The following is a 14895-nucleotide window of genomic DNA, read 5'->3' on the forward strand; positions in this document are numbered from 1 at the left end:
ATGACTCTTTCTTTGTTAGCAGGGAAAAGTTATGGAGTCCTTTGGACGACAGTTTTAGAGGCGGGGACTTGCCCAACTTGGAATTGATTAACTTTTGGACTTTATGGACGCAAATATGCATCAAATTGAAAAACAACTGGGAAATATTGTCTTGATGCATAGTGTGGAGGACATTTTCATTCTTGGTGGAGGTACATAGTCTTAGGCAGATAGGGGCTTTGTCTTGTTAGCCTCAAATAGTCCGATAAGATTGAAGATGAAGATCTGGAGCCTGAAACAGTGATGACTGTGGTGCCTGATGGAGATCAGTACGCACAGCTGCAGAGCTGTAAAAAAAGTTTTACACTTCTTCTTGCTGTGGGTTGATTGTAGAATATCTTGGTTCGCAACCAAGATTGCTGCAGAGTGGCTTTACTCTCAAACAACATTGAATCTTCAGCTTCAAGCTGCAGTAGTTGCTAAGGACCACTAATGCCTCCACAAGGTTTTTCAGGTTTTATAATGGTAGGCATTACTCTTGATTCAGGAGCCACACTGCCTGTGTTCTCCTTTTTTTGTTTTTTTGTTTTCTGATAAAGAAAAAGCATTTATCAGAAAATACAAAAGCAGGAAAGGAACTAGAGGAAGACAACGGGAGACCGGGAGGTTTTGGCAGACTACCCTGATAGATACACTGCCCATTATCCTCAGTGTGAATGTGTGATGTGTCCTTCAAAAACAGATGATGATTAAACTCAGGCCTGGTTCTAAGTCTAACACCACACACAGCGATGATGTGTTTCACACGATTAAAAAAGGCACTTACACACGAGCTGTTGCTGTAGCCGGCTCCCTCAGAAAAAGGCCAACTCCTACCACACACACACACACACACACACACACACACACACACACACACACACACACACACACACACACAGACTTTGCATGTCTTTGTCTGTCTTTCTGACTCAAAGCTCTCTTTATGGCCTGCTGCTGGTGCCAAAAACGATCAGACAATGTGATCCTTCTGCTGCTTCGACACACACATGTCTACGTAAAGCCAATTATCCACAGTCCCCTCTCCAAACCAATCACGAGTGATCCCTCACATCCCTCATGTGCAGCCTGTAGCTGACATCCAAAACTTAATTCTGTTTTTAGGAAATTTTGTCTCTCAAGCATGTGTCACTGCACACACACATACATGCACACACGCGCACACACACCAGCACACCTCCTCCACCCTATGTTTCATCAGGCTCTATAGCAGCAGCAGCAGAAGCAGCAGTCCTGCCGGTTGCCATGGCAACACTTCCTCCTGCCTTGAGTATGTGTGTGAATGTGTGTGTGAGTGTGTGTGTGTGTGTGTGCACGGTCGGCGAGGCTGGTCTGACTATTTGAGTGAATCCACAGTGTGCATGTGTAACAGTGTGAATACACAATGAGTGAATGAATGCATAAACACACACACACACACACTGTCTCGCTCGCTGGCTCCCACAGGCTCGCTTCGTCTTTGAGCAAACATGTTGGTGAAAGAGATGCACTGTTGTACGCTGCAGCCACTCAACTTGCAACCCAACAATCCTGAAGCTTAGAACAGGCACACGCGAGGTTCACACGTGAATTTAAATTCAACCTGACGGAGACAAAGAGGGTGAGAAAGAAGGTGCAAAAAAAACCCCCCAAAAAAACGAGCTCCTTATAGTGGCAGATCATGCAGTGGGTGGACTATCAAAGACAAGATTAGAAATGTTCTTGATTAGCTGTGAATCCTCGCTTCCCTTTTTTGACGTGGGTGAACGAATATCATCTTATGTCTTCCTCTTTTCTAATCGTTCCAGCTTTATGGAGCGACGCAATCCAACCACCAGCTCCTCTCCCCTTTGGCTTCATTAGGAGACTTAAAGCCATGCTGGGAACACTGCTTAACTGTGTGTGTGTTGGGGGTGTTAGTGTCAGTGTTTGTGCGTGCAGATTACCCCTCTAGCGATGTGAAATTGGCCCCGCGCTCTGAGGGGAATTAGGTTAAAACTGTCCAAGATGATTCTATTGTCAATCCTCAGATCAAAGAACTTCATCTATCATTAATTTGCAGACGCACATGGCTTTGGGGAAACGTGACAGTGTTAAAGCCTGCAGATAGATTCTGTGCAGGCTTCTTTAAAAAGATCAACCCCACCCCACCCAAATCGTTTCTAATGGATGCCTGTGCACAGATGAAGGGGCTAGGCTGATAAATGTTTGGCTGCATACAGGAGTCCCTGTCTGAAGGATGGATTTGAAGTTGAAGAGGTGACAGTGATGATGTGTTTGTGACCTCCTACCTTCCTCCTCACTGGAGTCTCTCTGTATATAGACGGGAGGCGCTGTGGAGGATGACCCTGCTGCCCCCGAGCTGCTCTTTGTGAAAATGCCACTGATGAACTTGAGCATCTTTCTGTCTTTAGCAGAGCCTCTTTGGCCCTGCTGTCCTTGCTGAGCTTCTCTTGCCAGGCCCAGGTCTTCAGAGAGGCTGTTCAGGTCACTGTTATCCAGCGTGCGGCTTTTGCCTTTGCGAGCCGGTTTGGGAGCCTGGGTAGGAGGTGCAGGTAGGGAGGTTGAGCCGCTCTTTAGCCTGTCCTTTCTGGGGATGTCTCTCATCACTGCAGCCATGCCACCTCCAATCTCCAGCTGTATTCCAGTTTGAGCCTCATCCTGCAGGTCCCGCCATCCTTCGGTCCTGCTCGCCTCGGCCCAGGAGGCCCTGCAGGGGCCTGGCGAGCGCGTCGTCACGCGGCAGTCCTTGCGATCGAGGCTCTGGGCTGAGGTAGGGCTGCGTTCTCTACCCTCCCGGAAGTCGCGGCCGCGGGTGGCCACGCTGCTGTGAGACTTGAGCAGGCTCACGGGCCGCTGTCCTGCAGGGCGGATAGGGAGGCTGGTCCTGGTTGGGGTGCGGCTGGGTTCGGCCACCTCCATAGGGGGTGTTGTGGTTAGAGATGGAGACCTGCATTGCTTTGCCTCCGGGCTGGAAAACGGCTTCTCGACTTCGTCTGCTGACTTTGTCTTCTGAATTGTGACTCTCTCAGCGGGTAAGGGGATAGAGAGGTTGCATGGTGGCTTTTCAGCAACTTTACTGGGGACATTTGAGGGTAGTTTATCTGTCAGAGGGCTGAGGGATCTCCTCTCTCCTTCCTTGAGTTCATCAGTGCCCCCTTTCACAATGACAGCATCTTCAGCTCTTTGTGGTTCCCCTAAAACCACTCCAGCTCCATTTTCAGTCTGTGTGGAAGCTCCACCTTCAGCTTCCACTCTCTCATCTCCCGGCCTTTCTCCTGGTCTGGCCTCCACCTCCTTCCCCTGGTTGCTGTTCTTGGCCTCATCTCCATTCTCTTCCACAGCCTCTACCTTGACCAGGGTGAGGGAAATGAGGTAGGTGGTGCGTTGCTGCAGGGCGCCGCCTCCGCTCATGTGGTCAGGCTTCAGTAGACGCACAGTAGATGAATGAAACCAGACAGAGCAACATGAACAACTGACGCTTTGCCAGCGTGTTCGGATGTGAAACAATCTGACAACACGACAAGGACGAAAAACTTACACGGAGGAAGATTAAGTTTCTCCTCGGAAGACACAACAGCAGAGAGACTCTTGGGCTCATCCATCCCCCAAATCCCTCTTTCTTTGTTTCGGATTTTAATTTCTGTCACGGATTTCTTCTCTCACTCTAATTGTCATTTCTCTGTGATTCAAAAACAAAATCCACCCTTCCTGACAACCTTCAGGACCACTGTCAGTACAGTGAAAGCAGCTCTTTTGTTCCTAGAAAACACCCAATTAAAATGTATCCACAACACATGCATGCAGCCACTGAGACAAAAATATCTTCATTATGGTGTCTGATGCCTCATTCTTTATGGTAATCATTTACATGACCTTATTTTATGTGCAGCACTCCCTCAGCTTACATGTTGCTCAGTCCAACCGCTTCAAAAATCTTGATTCATTCGGAATAACAGCTGCCCTGCATCATACGTCATCAAGGATGTACTGGAGAGCAGCTGTAAAGTGAAAAGGTGAAGTCTTTAAAGATTCATTAGCGTCACCCTAAAGCAGCATGGCAAAGTAACCTCCAGAGCTGAATGCAGTCCAGTCCAAATCATGGGCTCTCATTGCACACCTCACATGCGTGTTGACAGCAGCATCCATTCAGAGAGCGCGGCGGCAAAAAGGCAGGCAGCCTCACGGAGACGCACAGGAAGGACACCGATGAGGGCTGGAGGGGATCGGGAGCAGAGGATGGATGGAAATCTGGGGAAATGCATGACCGAGCGAGGGCGCGTCCGGCCATCACGCCCCTCTCTCTGTCTCCTGGGCAGCCAGTGTCCTGTGAGCGCATCAGGCGCCAAGCACAAGTGGAGACGCTGAGGCGAGTCACAGCTCCTCGACTGCCTGTGAAGCCTTCTGACAGAGATACCGTCGCACAGGTTCAGCGAGTCCAAATCGCATCACGTACACACACACACACACATGCAACACACCCTCACACATGCACAGCTCTTCTCTCTCGCACTCTGCGTTTCTCTCTCCTTTCCGCTCACTGATAGGAATCTCTGATGTCCCTCCCTCTACATGCCCCTCCTTGTTCCAATAGGCGATCCATACAATGCAGAGCGATCCTGCTTCTCTTCCATCGCCTTCCCCTCCTCTATTTTCTCTCCCTCTGCTTCTCCTGCTGCTCCTCTCAGACGGTGCAGGGTCCCTGCTTTTTTTACGGCTCATCCCCATCCCCTCCCTTCCATCTTTCTCCCTGTATGCCGGAGAGGAGAGGAGGGGGTGAGAGGCAGGGACTGGTGGTAAATCATCAATGCACACACACACAAACTGGACCTGCTAAATGAGGGGAGGCTGCAGGAGAAGAGATCAGTGGTAAGGAGAGGCAAGTGTGCAGGGTTCAGCCGGGAATGACAAAGAGCGGGAAAAGGATGTATGTGTGTATGTGTGTGTGTGTGTGTGTGTGTGTGTGTGTGTGTGTGTGTGTGTGTGTGTGTGTGTGTGTGTGTGTGTGTATGTGTGTGTGTGTGTGTGTGTGTGTGTGTGTATGTGTGTATGTGTGTGTGTGTGTGTGTGTGTGTGTGTGTGTGTGTGTGTGTGTGTGTGTGTGTGTGTGTGTTTGTGTGTGTGTTTGTGTGTTTGTGTGCAGAAGGAAAAAAAGGCACTCAGGCTGGGTGTGTTTTCCAAGTGCCAGAAAATCTTCATCAAGATCATTCAGCTGTCTATTTATGTGTGTGTGTGTGTGTGTGTGTGTGTGTGTGCGTGTGTGTGCGCGTGTGTGTGTGTGTGTGTGTGTGTGTGTGTGTGTGTGTGTGTGTGTGTGTGTGTGTGGCTTCGTGTAGCTCCTCCTCAGTAGGAGGCTTGGCTTGTTTGTTGCTAAGGTGTTACAATCTTCCTGGCTCTGGTGGCATAATCATCTCCTCCATGTCCTTCCTCCTCCTCCTCCTCCTCCTCCTCCTTCTTTCCCTCTGTACATTCTTTATCACAATTGCTCCCTGGATATAAAAAACAGTCTTTGTGAACATGTGTGTGTCCATGTGTGTGTGTGTGTGAGTGAAAGAGATTTCCTGTGAGTGTATTGATCTGTAGTGTATTGCCTTTTACAGCGTGTGTTCATTAGCAGAAGTGGGTGGGCTCACAGCATGAGAGGATAAGAGGGTATTGGACATCAATTTTTGAACCGCAGAGTGGAAAATATGACCAGAATAATTAATCACACATGTTTTATTTGCATTTTTTTCATGTGATGAAAAGGTTTTCTTTGTGTTTTAAGATACAGGAAATCACCTGTGAGTGAAACTTCTGCACAAACAACACGTGGAAAAAAGACTTGTCTGCTATTTTCATAATTACACCTTTACTGTTCGGAAACTAGTGCAAAAATGCAAGAACATCTGAATGAAATGCCATATATAATAAAATAATTGGTTTAAAAACTTCCAAATATTCACTCTGATGACAGAAAATTCACACATTTGAGCAGATTGAAAGATAGATTTTTGTCATTGTTCTCCTTCAAAACTGAAATTTAATATCAAAATAGTTGCTGATTGATCTTAATCTCGCCGGCGAAGACGAAAGCGTAAGAGGAACTGCTGCAATTATGCTGTGTGCAACACCAGAAGCACTGCAGCAAACATGATTACACATCCATCTCGTGAGTTATTACCGGGTGTAATTTTGTGTTAATTACTCTCTGACTTAAAAAAAAGGGAAATCAGAGGATGTCTCCCGGCACGGTTGCACCACTCTCAGCCTCCCACCATCATCCCATAATACAGGATGTGACTGTCCACCTGCTCAGCCCGCTCCCCCTCCCTTCCACAGTCAGCGACAGGGCAATAACTACTCGTGCTGAATACAAAGGACCTCTGACAACCAGCCTTTGGCTCAAGGGGAAAACGCACGACCTGAGAGGAGCGGCGGCCGATGAATCAAACGCCGAAGAGGAGTCGCGATAAAAAACCTCAGACAGGAAGATCAAGCTGAGCTGCTTTTTAAAATGACACACACACCGAGTTGTGACATTATGTGAGTGTAAAATCCATTTTTAACAAGTGCGAGTAGGGACACGACATGCCAGTGGGAGTTAAAGTGCAGGCTGGGGTGCTGCAGTTGGTGAATCTCATTATTGGGAAACAGACACCCACATGTAAAACAAAATTAGGCAGACACACATAAATACTGTCACTGGCATGCATGCAGACAAAGCTACCCCCAGACAAACACACACACACTGACACTCATGCAGCGGGTGCTGTCAGATGGACAGTGGCCAAGGGCAGTGGTCATGCTGGGTGATTTTTTATTTCTCCTTCACTATGAGCTGCCCTCACTCTCTTCCCCCCACCTCAGCCTCTCGCTCTGCTGCCATGCTGCAGTGAACATCCGTCAGATTCACATTTAAATGTCTTCATTTAGCTCCCAGGAGCACCTTTTTCTTCCGCCTCGCCTCTGCCTTTTTTCAGCCTTTTCCTTGGCACACAGTCAGTCGACCACGTCCCACTCGCTTATTAAGTCCAAACGAGTGGTGGCTCTCTTTTTAGCAGCAGTGAACTCTCACACACACAGATCCAGGCCCCCGCCGAGGATACGCTGACTTTGATCCTCACTACAGCGCCAACACTCCAGCAGCCTAATTACACAAAAAATTCAGCTGAATGTTTTTAGTGGTAGGGGATGCCTCTGAGAGTGTGTCAAGATCTGCCAGGCCCTAAAAAGACCTCAAAGCTCAAAAGAATCCATCAGGGAGCCTACTGACCTTCAGTTCACAGACGAGCAGAGCAACAGGCTAACATGTAACCCCGTTAGGTCACAGTATCCCAGCAACCCTATACCCTTACCCTTTATGTTAGGAGAATAAAATAGATTTTTGGAAACACAAACCTATATAATTTTCAGTGTGTGTTTGTCAAAGTGCTTAGTTTTCATCACCTGAGTACAAAGATTCAGAAGGACAAACTTCAAACAATGCTGGTTAGCTCATCATCAGTGACCCAAATGACAATGGAAACCACCTAAAAACTGTGGGATTGCTGGTTTTTGCACATCTTGTTGAGCTGTTAAGTGACAAACAAAAAGTTAACAGCTGTGTTTCACTTAATTGAATGGGCGAAATGACACGCCATGTTGCTCAAATGCATTTTCCCCAAGTTTTTCCATACTTTTAAAGTGAACAAAGATCCGATTGTTTTAGATGAGTTATTTTACAGAAAATAAAAAAGTGTGCATAATTGAGATTTGCTCTGAATAAAGCAGTGGTTGTGATTTTTTCTTTTTCATTAGAGGGAAAAAATGATAATAATGTGGTCTAACCCGACTGCACCTCCTCTTGGATCTGTTTTCAGGCATCAGAAAATCTATCTGGTTGTGTTGTGTTGATACAATGGATTAAGCAAAGGGCTTTCACCTGATAGGGTGGAGTTTCAATCCTACAAGAAACAAAATTAAGAGACGAATCTTTTATTTATTGTGACACACTTGGACAGGACTCTGCTTTTCTGGGAGGAGATGCATGAAGAAAAAGGAGGAGGAGAGCTGCTTGGGTTTGTATTTTTGCCTTTTCTAGATTTCTGCTTAGTTTAGCTTTAATCATATGAGAAAGATAAGAATGGTGACCAAAGAAATGTAAGATTCTGAAACTTGAAGCAATGGCACGAAAAAGAACTGTGAGCAAGAAAAAATGGGCGAGCCCCAAGTTAAACTTCTCTCAACTCTAAGGTGATGACCAAGGTTAGCAAATGATAGCTATGATTGACTTGAGAGGGTGGTTGAATTCATTAGGTCAGTTAATCCCAAAGTGCATTCTCTGGCCCCCTTGTGGACCATGAAGGTACTGCAGATAGGCCTTGACTAGAGATTTACAATACAGGAATTAAACATTTCTATTTTCAGTTAACTGAATATCTTAATTCTTATTACAAAAAAATCAAAATAGATATGTATATATACTTTTTTTTCACTTTTCAAGCTTAATTTTACAGCAAAAAATTAGAAGATAAAATTCATTTTTGTAGGCTAAATTACACGATAATTTTGGCTTAAATCTAATGGACAAAATTCATTGGGACTGGCTCTAATACTTAATGATGATGAAAGCTAAAGAAAAATATAGATGCTTAGAATTCATATTCAGACCGAAAGCTAACTCTAACCTTAACAGCCTGGATCTGTTAATTAGTAAGTTAATGCTATTTCAAAATAACAAGGTCAGTTCATGGGGGGAGTAGGTGGCTAGACAGCCATCAGTTACCAATATATATATATATATGTATATGTATATATATATATGTATATATCAATATATATCTATATATATATATATCTATATATATATATCAATATACATCTATATATATATATATATATATATATATATATATATATATATATATATATATATATATATATATATATATATATATATATATATATATATATATATATATATATATATATATATATATATATAGATAGATAGATATTATATTTTTTATTTATTTATTTATTTTTTTGAAAACCAGCCCAGCAGTTGAGAGGATTTATGCTCGGGAACTAGATGCCTCAAATCCACACCCCTGGTCTCTATGCAAGCATAGTCTCAGCCATTCCCATTTTAATGGTGATCTGTCGTCTGTCTTTAAGTACAGGCTATGGACGGAACTGTTAACAGCTTGCAGACATCTGCAGTTTGCAGATACACGGCCTTATAAAAAGAGGTCAGTGAACTGAACTGTGTACGTTGTTTAATATCAAAATATCCTTTAAAATATTGCCTCTCACAGTCGGTCTGTGGGCCTGTGGGCAGCAAAGAGAGACTGATACTACTCGCGTACTACTGCACATTTCATTCATCCACAGCTGCACAGGATGACACCATGTGAGCGTTTCCTTTCATCTTGAAACTCCTCTAGCTGTCACAGCAGACTAAACAGTTCACCACACTGCTAGTTAACGGTAAATTTCTCATTAGTTCATTTTTCCACTTTTGTTTTCGATTCAGTCCGTTTCCGAGGAGTGTTGAGTTCCTCCTGTTTAGTCCACAGATGTTTAGTTTGATTTTATGTTTTTTCAGTGTGAGTTTGCGGTTCATCAGGGGAAGATCTAAAAAGAATTGGTATCAAAATCAAAACTATGCTCAGTGAAAATATGAGAACCAAACTATATATCAAGCCTCTTCATGTTTGTTATACTTCTAAAATTATATTGACTGGCCAAAACTAGAACTAAAGATGTTTCCTCTTTTTCTTTTAAAACCTGTTTTACTCAATTGCCAACATAAACCACCGTCATCTGAACAGAGGACTTACTGAAAGTGTTTGATGTGTGTGTTTTTCTCAGTCACACAGAAGCAATGACTAAGTGATCAAAGCTTTGAGAGTCCATCACGTCCTTCACAGGTAGTGAGAAGCAGGGTACACAGTGGACCGGTCATCGGCCAATTACACTGATTTAAAAATAACCTTTAACCTAAATGCTGCTCTTATGTGTACTAGGTACCGAGGTGGGGCTGAAAGTAACACCAAAGTGTGGGAATCGCAGAAAAGTAATTTATCATTCAAATGTTTCAGGAAATTGCATTACTACTCCTGTTGTTTGTGACGCCACTAGTGTTAAACAGAAACGGAAATCAGTGGAAAGCATCTCAGCAAGTTCTCTGAATCTTAACTAATAACAAAATGTGAAGGTATTGTGCCTTTAAAGAGTCAAATATAGTAAGAGCAGGCTGACTTAACTTCCACATTAAGTCAGACTTTTTGCTTAAGATGTCTGAGGCTCCTAATCATCAGTTTTATAAATGTGTGGTTAGTCAAATTTGACCTTTTCTTTAGGATTTACTTAATTACATGAAAGGAAATGAAAACACATGAACGTGTTTGGTTTCTGATTGCTTTTTCTTAAATATGCAGTGGTTAGGCTAGCTGAGATTAAGATGAGCTGTGTGTTTGCCATGCACTAAATTGACCTTGCCCTACTTATATAGTGAGTACAATTAATTGGCATACTTAAATGTGCTTTAAGTATTTATTGAGCACTTTGAGCCAACTGTTGTTGTGAATTGGCACTATACACATAAAAACTGAAGTGAACTGAACTGACAATGCAACATCAAATTGTGAAGCCGGGGCCTTTCAATGCAGCAGTGACAAAAGCTTTTTTGTGCTCTTGTTCCTTTAACTTAAAATACAATTTTAGTACTTCCCCTACTTTTACATCTCACTTACTGTGCACTACCTTTCCACAGAAATCTAAAAACAAAATCACAGGTAGATCAACAGTAACTCGTGTCACATTAACAAGAAAAGGTGGGAAGTAGGATGAGGAAATGATGTAAAACTGATCAGCGTTACATGTAAGGCCTGTTTATTTGAAAGGAAGTGGCTTTGAGGGCAGTTGCAGATTGGCAGAAAGGAAGTAGGCCGCACAGCAGGTTTTATGCTGCTGCCATGGCGATGGCTGCTGAGGAGGTGTCGCCATTGGTTGCCCATGTCCAGAGCCTGGCTGATAAATAAATGCCAGTACACACCAGCAGCAAGGTGGTAAATTCTTTCCCTCAGAGTAAAACGATAATGGAAATGAGCCTCTCTTCCACTGAAGAGTCACACCGACTGACACAGGAAGTGAAGGGGAAGATATAAATCACCTACATTGTCTTGTTCTCACCCACCATAGCATTAAAACGTATAAAAGGAAGAGAAACTTATCATTTGTAAGCTGTTTTGCCACGTTAACACGCCAAGAATAACACTAAAATGAATATCCTGTTATTGTGACAACAGCTTTGGCAGTTTACAGGTAAAGGTCAATCACAAAGAGCAGCCAAGCATAAGAAAGAGGAGCTTACCTTGAATACTGTGGAGGTAAACTTTAAGGCCCGAGCGCAGCTGTTGATCCCCCACCCTTTCAAACTGCTTGGCCAGTCTGTTGATTGCAGTCTGGAGGGAATCATGCCTCTTGATCTCTGCTTTTATTGCAGCGGAGTTCACCGTTTTGCTGTTGCTGGTCATCCTGACACATGGATCGGTGGTAAAGTGAAGCAAACAGCTGCTTCAGCCCATTTGAACTCCTGGCTGTTTGTTCCACAAGAAGAGCTCCAGACGCACAGATGCAGCAGAAACAAGAAGCAAAGGCGGCTCGGGGTGTCTCTCTTTCACTCGCTCTCTCTCGCTCTGTCTTTCTAGACCACAAAGTCAGATCACGACAATGCGCGTCTCAGTTTCCTCTGCAGGTTTGAACTGAACTGAATTCACTTCCTTATTTCAAATCTTCACTGTGAGGCGGCTCGGAGTGCTGTCATTTCACACGACAGAAAAGGCGTCTGAAGCGTCCATGTAACTCACATAACACCCTAACTGTTACTACCAAAGAAAGTATATTATAAAGCATCATAATCTGAGACACAGTTTATTATCACAGTTTGTGTTAGTCACATATTGAGGACTCTGTGTTTTAATAGTTAAATATGTCACTGTTTTGCAGACTGGCTGGCATCTGAGCAAATAACCACTGCTGTCAGACATGCTGGTCACGTGCACAGGATCTCACCATAACCAGATTTTTGCCCAATCTTTGCAGCAGCTTTGTAGCATTGATGTTGTTGTTTGGTGCATACAGTATTTTTCCTGTTCTCTAATTAGAGAGCAATACAGAAAAACTGTACCATGCATTTGTTACTTACAGGCTTTATTAACAGGACACCCTAAAAGCTCCCTGAAAAGCCTTCAGCGGATCCAAAATGCTGCGGAGAGAGAGCTAACAGGGACCAGAAAGAGGGATCATATTTCTCTCTTATTAGCTTCTCTTCACTGGCTCCTTGTTAAGGTCGGAATTGAATTTAAAATCCTTCTTCTCACGTACAAAGTCCTGAATCATCGTGCCCATCATGTCTCATAGCATTATATTATCACAAAAGAGCACTTTGCTCTCAGGGTGCAGGCTTACTTTCACTTTCTGAAGCTTTGAAAAGCAGAATGGGAGGCAGCGTCTTCACCTGTCAGACCCCTCTTCTGTAGAACCGGCTCCCACTTTAGGCTTACCCTCTCTACTTTTTGGCTTAAATCTTTTTATTTATCAATTTTCTTGAATTTATCAAATTCAGGGTTGTGAGGAGGCTGGAGCCTATTCCAGCTGTCATAGTGTGAAAGGCAGGGTACAACCTGGGAGGATACTGAGACAGTAAATAGACTGGAAACATTCACACCTACACTGAAAAAAAGGCCATGTTGGATTTACTTAATTCAATAGTGGACATTGGTTGCACACAACTGTTTTGCTTTGGCAGAAACTTAAACAACTGAGTTAAATCAGCACAACTTATTCATATTCAACAAACCTGTGCATTTTGTGTTGATAAAATGCGATTGAAACATGTTCAGATGAAGTAAATTGAGCTCTTGGAATATTTTAATCCTTTGCAATTTTGTCATTTTATTTCAACGCTATTCAATAACTTTTACCCCAATACTACTTGGTCACTTAAATACTACATGTTGTCTCCATATTACATAATGTTCAACAAAGTCTAGAGTCTGGTTAACATAAAAATTGAATGGATCCACAACAACTACCATCCTCCTGTCTTTATCCGGGTTTCAGAGGGGCTGGGGCATAACCCTGAAGTGATAGGGTAAGAGGCAGGGTACACAGCTCACCAGTCTATCACATAGAGACAAACAACCATTTGCACTCACATTCACAGGTAATTTAGAATCACCAATAAACCTAACTCTAATGACTGCATGACTTTTAACTGTGGGAGGAAACCAGAATACCCAGAGAAAAACCACTACCGAGATTGTGGATTTGAACCCAGGACCGTTTTGCTGTGAAGCAACAGCACGAACCACCATGCCAGGGTTAACAAAAGTAGGAAAGCTATGATTTCAAGGCTTGATGCAGAATTTTCTGTACATTTTTGTCCTTGACAGGTTACACCACAATAAATAGCAAGAGCAAACTTGTGGTGGGTGTGTAGTTGTATGCCTCTTATAACTCCAGTGATTTTCCTGGAGTTTGAAATCTCGTGCGATCTTGTGAATTTCATGAGTCCAGCAACTAACCACTCTTACTAGATTGTATCATGTCATCTCAACAAGAACCAATTAAGTTGTTGAATTTCATACAGATCCTACATGATTTCATTACGTTCAAGATAGAAACATGAAATTTTTGTGTTCAAATTACAAGGTAGACTTTTTTAATGTAACAACCACCCAATTTATATTTTTCGGTATACCGAAAAAAGTAGAGGCGGCCGCTCGACTTGACTGAGATGGATGCCTTCCTCAAACCATGATCCAAAGCGCGCGAGACTGAAATCCCGTGCGGTGTCGCGAGATTTAACATTGATATATTATTGACTTACTTCACTCGAACACGATATGAACAATTTAATCTACCCTCTCTGCAAATCATGTAGTTTCTACACTATATAGTTACACTTAACTTTAAAGCATGAGGCAATTGTGTTAAATACACGCAAGATGCTTACATAAATTGAAGAGATGGCCAATCCCTTTTTTTCAGTGTATAGAGAAATGCCAGTTAACCTAACCCATACATATCTTTGGACTGTGGAAGGAAGCCAGTGGTCCTAATGACAACACTTGCAAGCATGTGGAGAACATGCAAACTCTCCCCAAAAGTCCCCGGCCGGCCAGTGGAGTCAAACCCAGGAAATTCTTACTTTGATTCAACAGTAATAACCACTGCCAGGATCACCACAAAATAAGAACGAATGATCTGTGAAGCTCTGTAGTGGCTCCTCAGGGCCGAGAGATTCTGCTATGAGGGAGGATTACAAATAGGAAAAGAGGGAGGGAGAAATGGGTGGGGCAAGTACACATTTTGAGACCTATGAGAGGTAGGTGTGTGTATGAAATTAAGATCAGTTATTTCCAGTGGTCAGCCAACAGGTGATTCTTAACCATCCCTATCGGCTCAGACTACTTGACCATGTAATGCAATGATTTACCTTTAGGGGTTGTGCTAAAGTCGGGGCATCCTGGAACGTTTCCCCTCTTCAAAATCGTGGTATCATGGGTCAGAAATTAGCTTTAGCAGGGCGATAAAGGGAACAGTGTTGTCCTCCTTGCACATCACTGTCAGTATATCTATCCATTCATATTACTCACAGTTTATATCCAGATTATATGCATTCCTATGTATATATATATATATATAAGCTTTTGTGCTATCTATTGATGCAAAATATGTTTATGTTTTTAAAGACAGACTTGTCCTCACAGGCCTCACAGTGTTTTTTACCCCTGCCACCCCATAAACTAAACCATTATTAGAGTCAGGACCAAACTGTTAGCTTCCTCACAGTCATTGAATCTTGCGTTTCACTACGTTGGTCATATCATCATGGGGCAGTTGTAC

At 43.3% G+C, this 14895-nt stretch overlaps 1 protein-coding gene across 5 annotated transcripts in view; it reads right to left on the reverse strand.

Moving 5' to 3' along the window:
* Positions 1-11635, reverse strand: part of agap2 (ArfGAP with GTPase domain, ankyrin repeat and PH domain 2) — a 34697-nt gene extending 23062 nt beyond the window's left edge. For 2 of the 5 annotated variants that reach the window (XM_063464652.1, XM_063464651.1), the window contains exon 1: positions 11357-11635. In XM_063464652.1, coding sequence (XP_063320722.1) covers positions 11357-11519 — 163 coding nt within the window. In that variant the 5' untranslated portion in view covers positions 11520-11635. Of the gene's footprint in view, positions 1-2309; positions 4656-11356 lie in introns of those variants that run through there. The other 3 variants (XM_063464649.1, XM_063464648.1, XM_063464650.1) reach the window with 2 other exon arrangements.
* Positions 11636-14895: the final 3260 nt, after the last annotated feature.

Source organism: Pelmatolapia mariae, linkage group LG20 (assembly GCF_036321145.2).
Source record: "Pelmatolapia mariae isolate MD_Pm_ZW linkage group LG20, Pm_UMD_F_2, whole genome shotgun sequence".
Classification (NCBI taxonomy): Eukaryota; Metazoa; Chordata; class Actinopteri; order Cichliformes; family Cichlidae; genus Pelmatolapia; species Pelmatolapia mariae.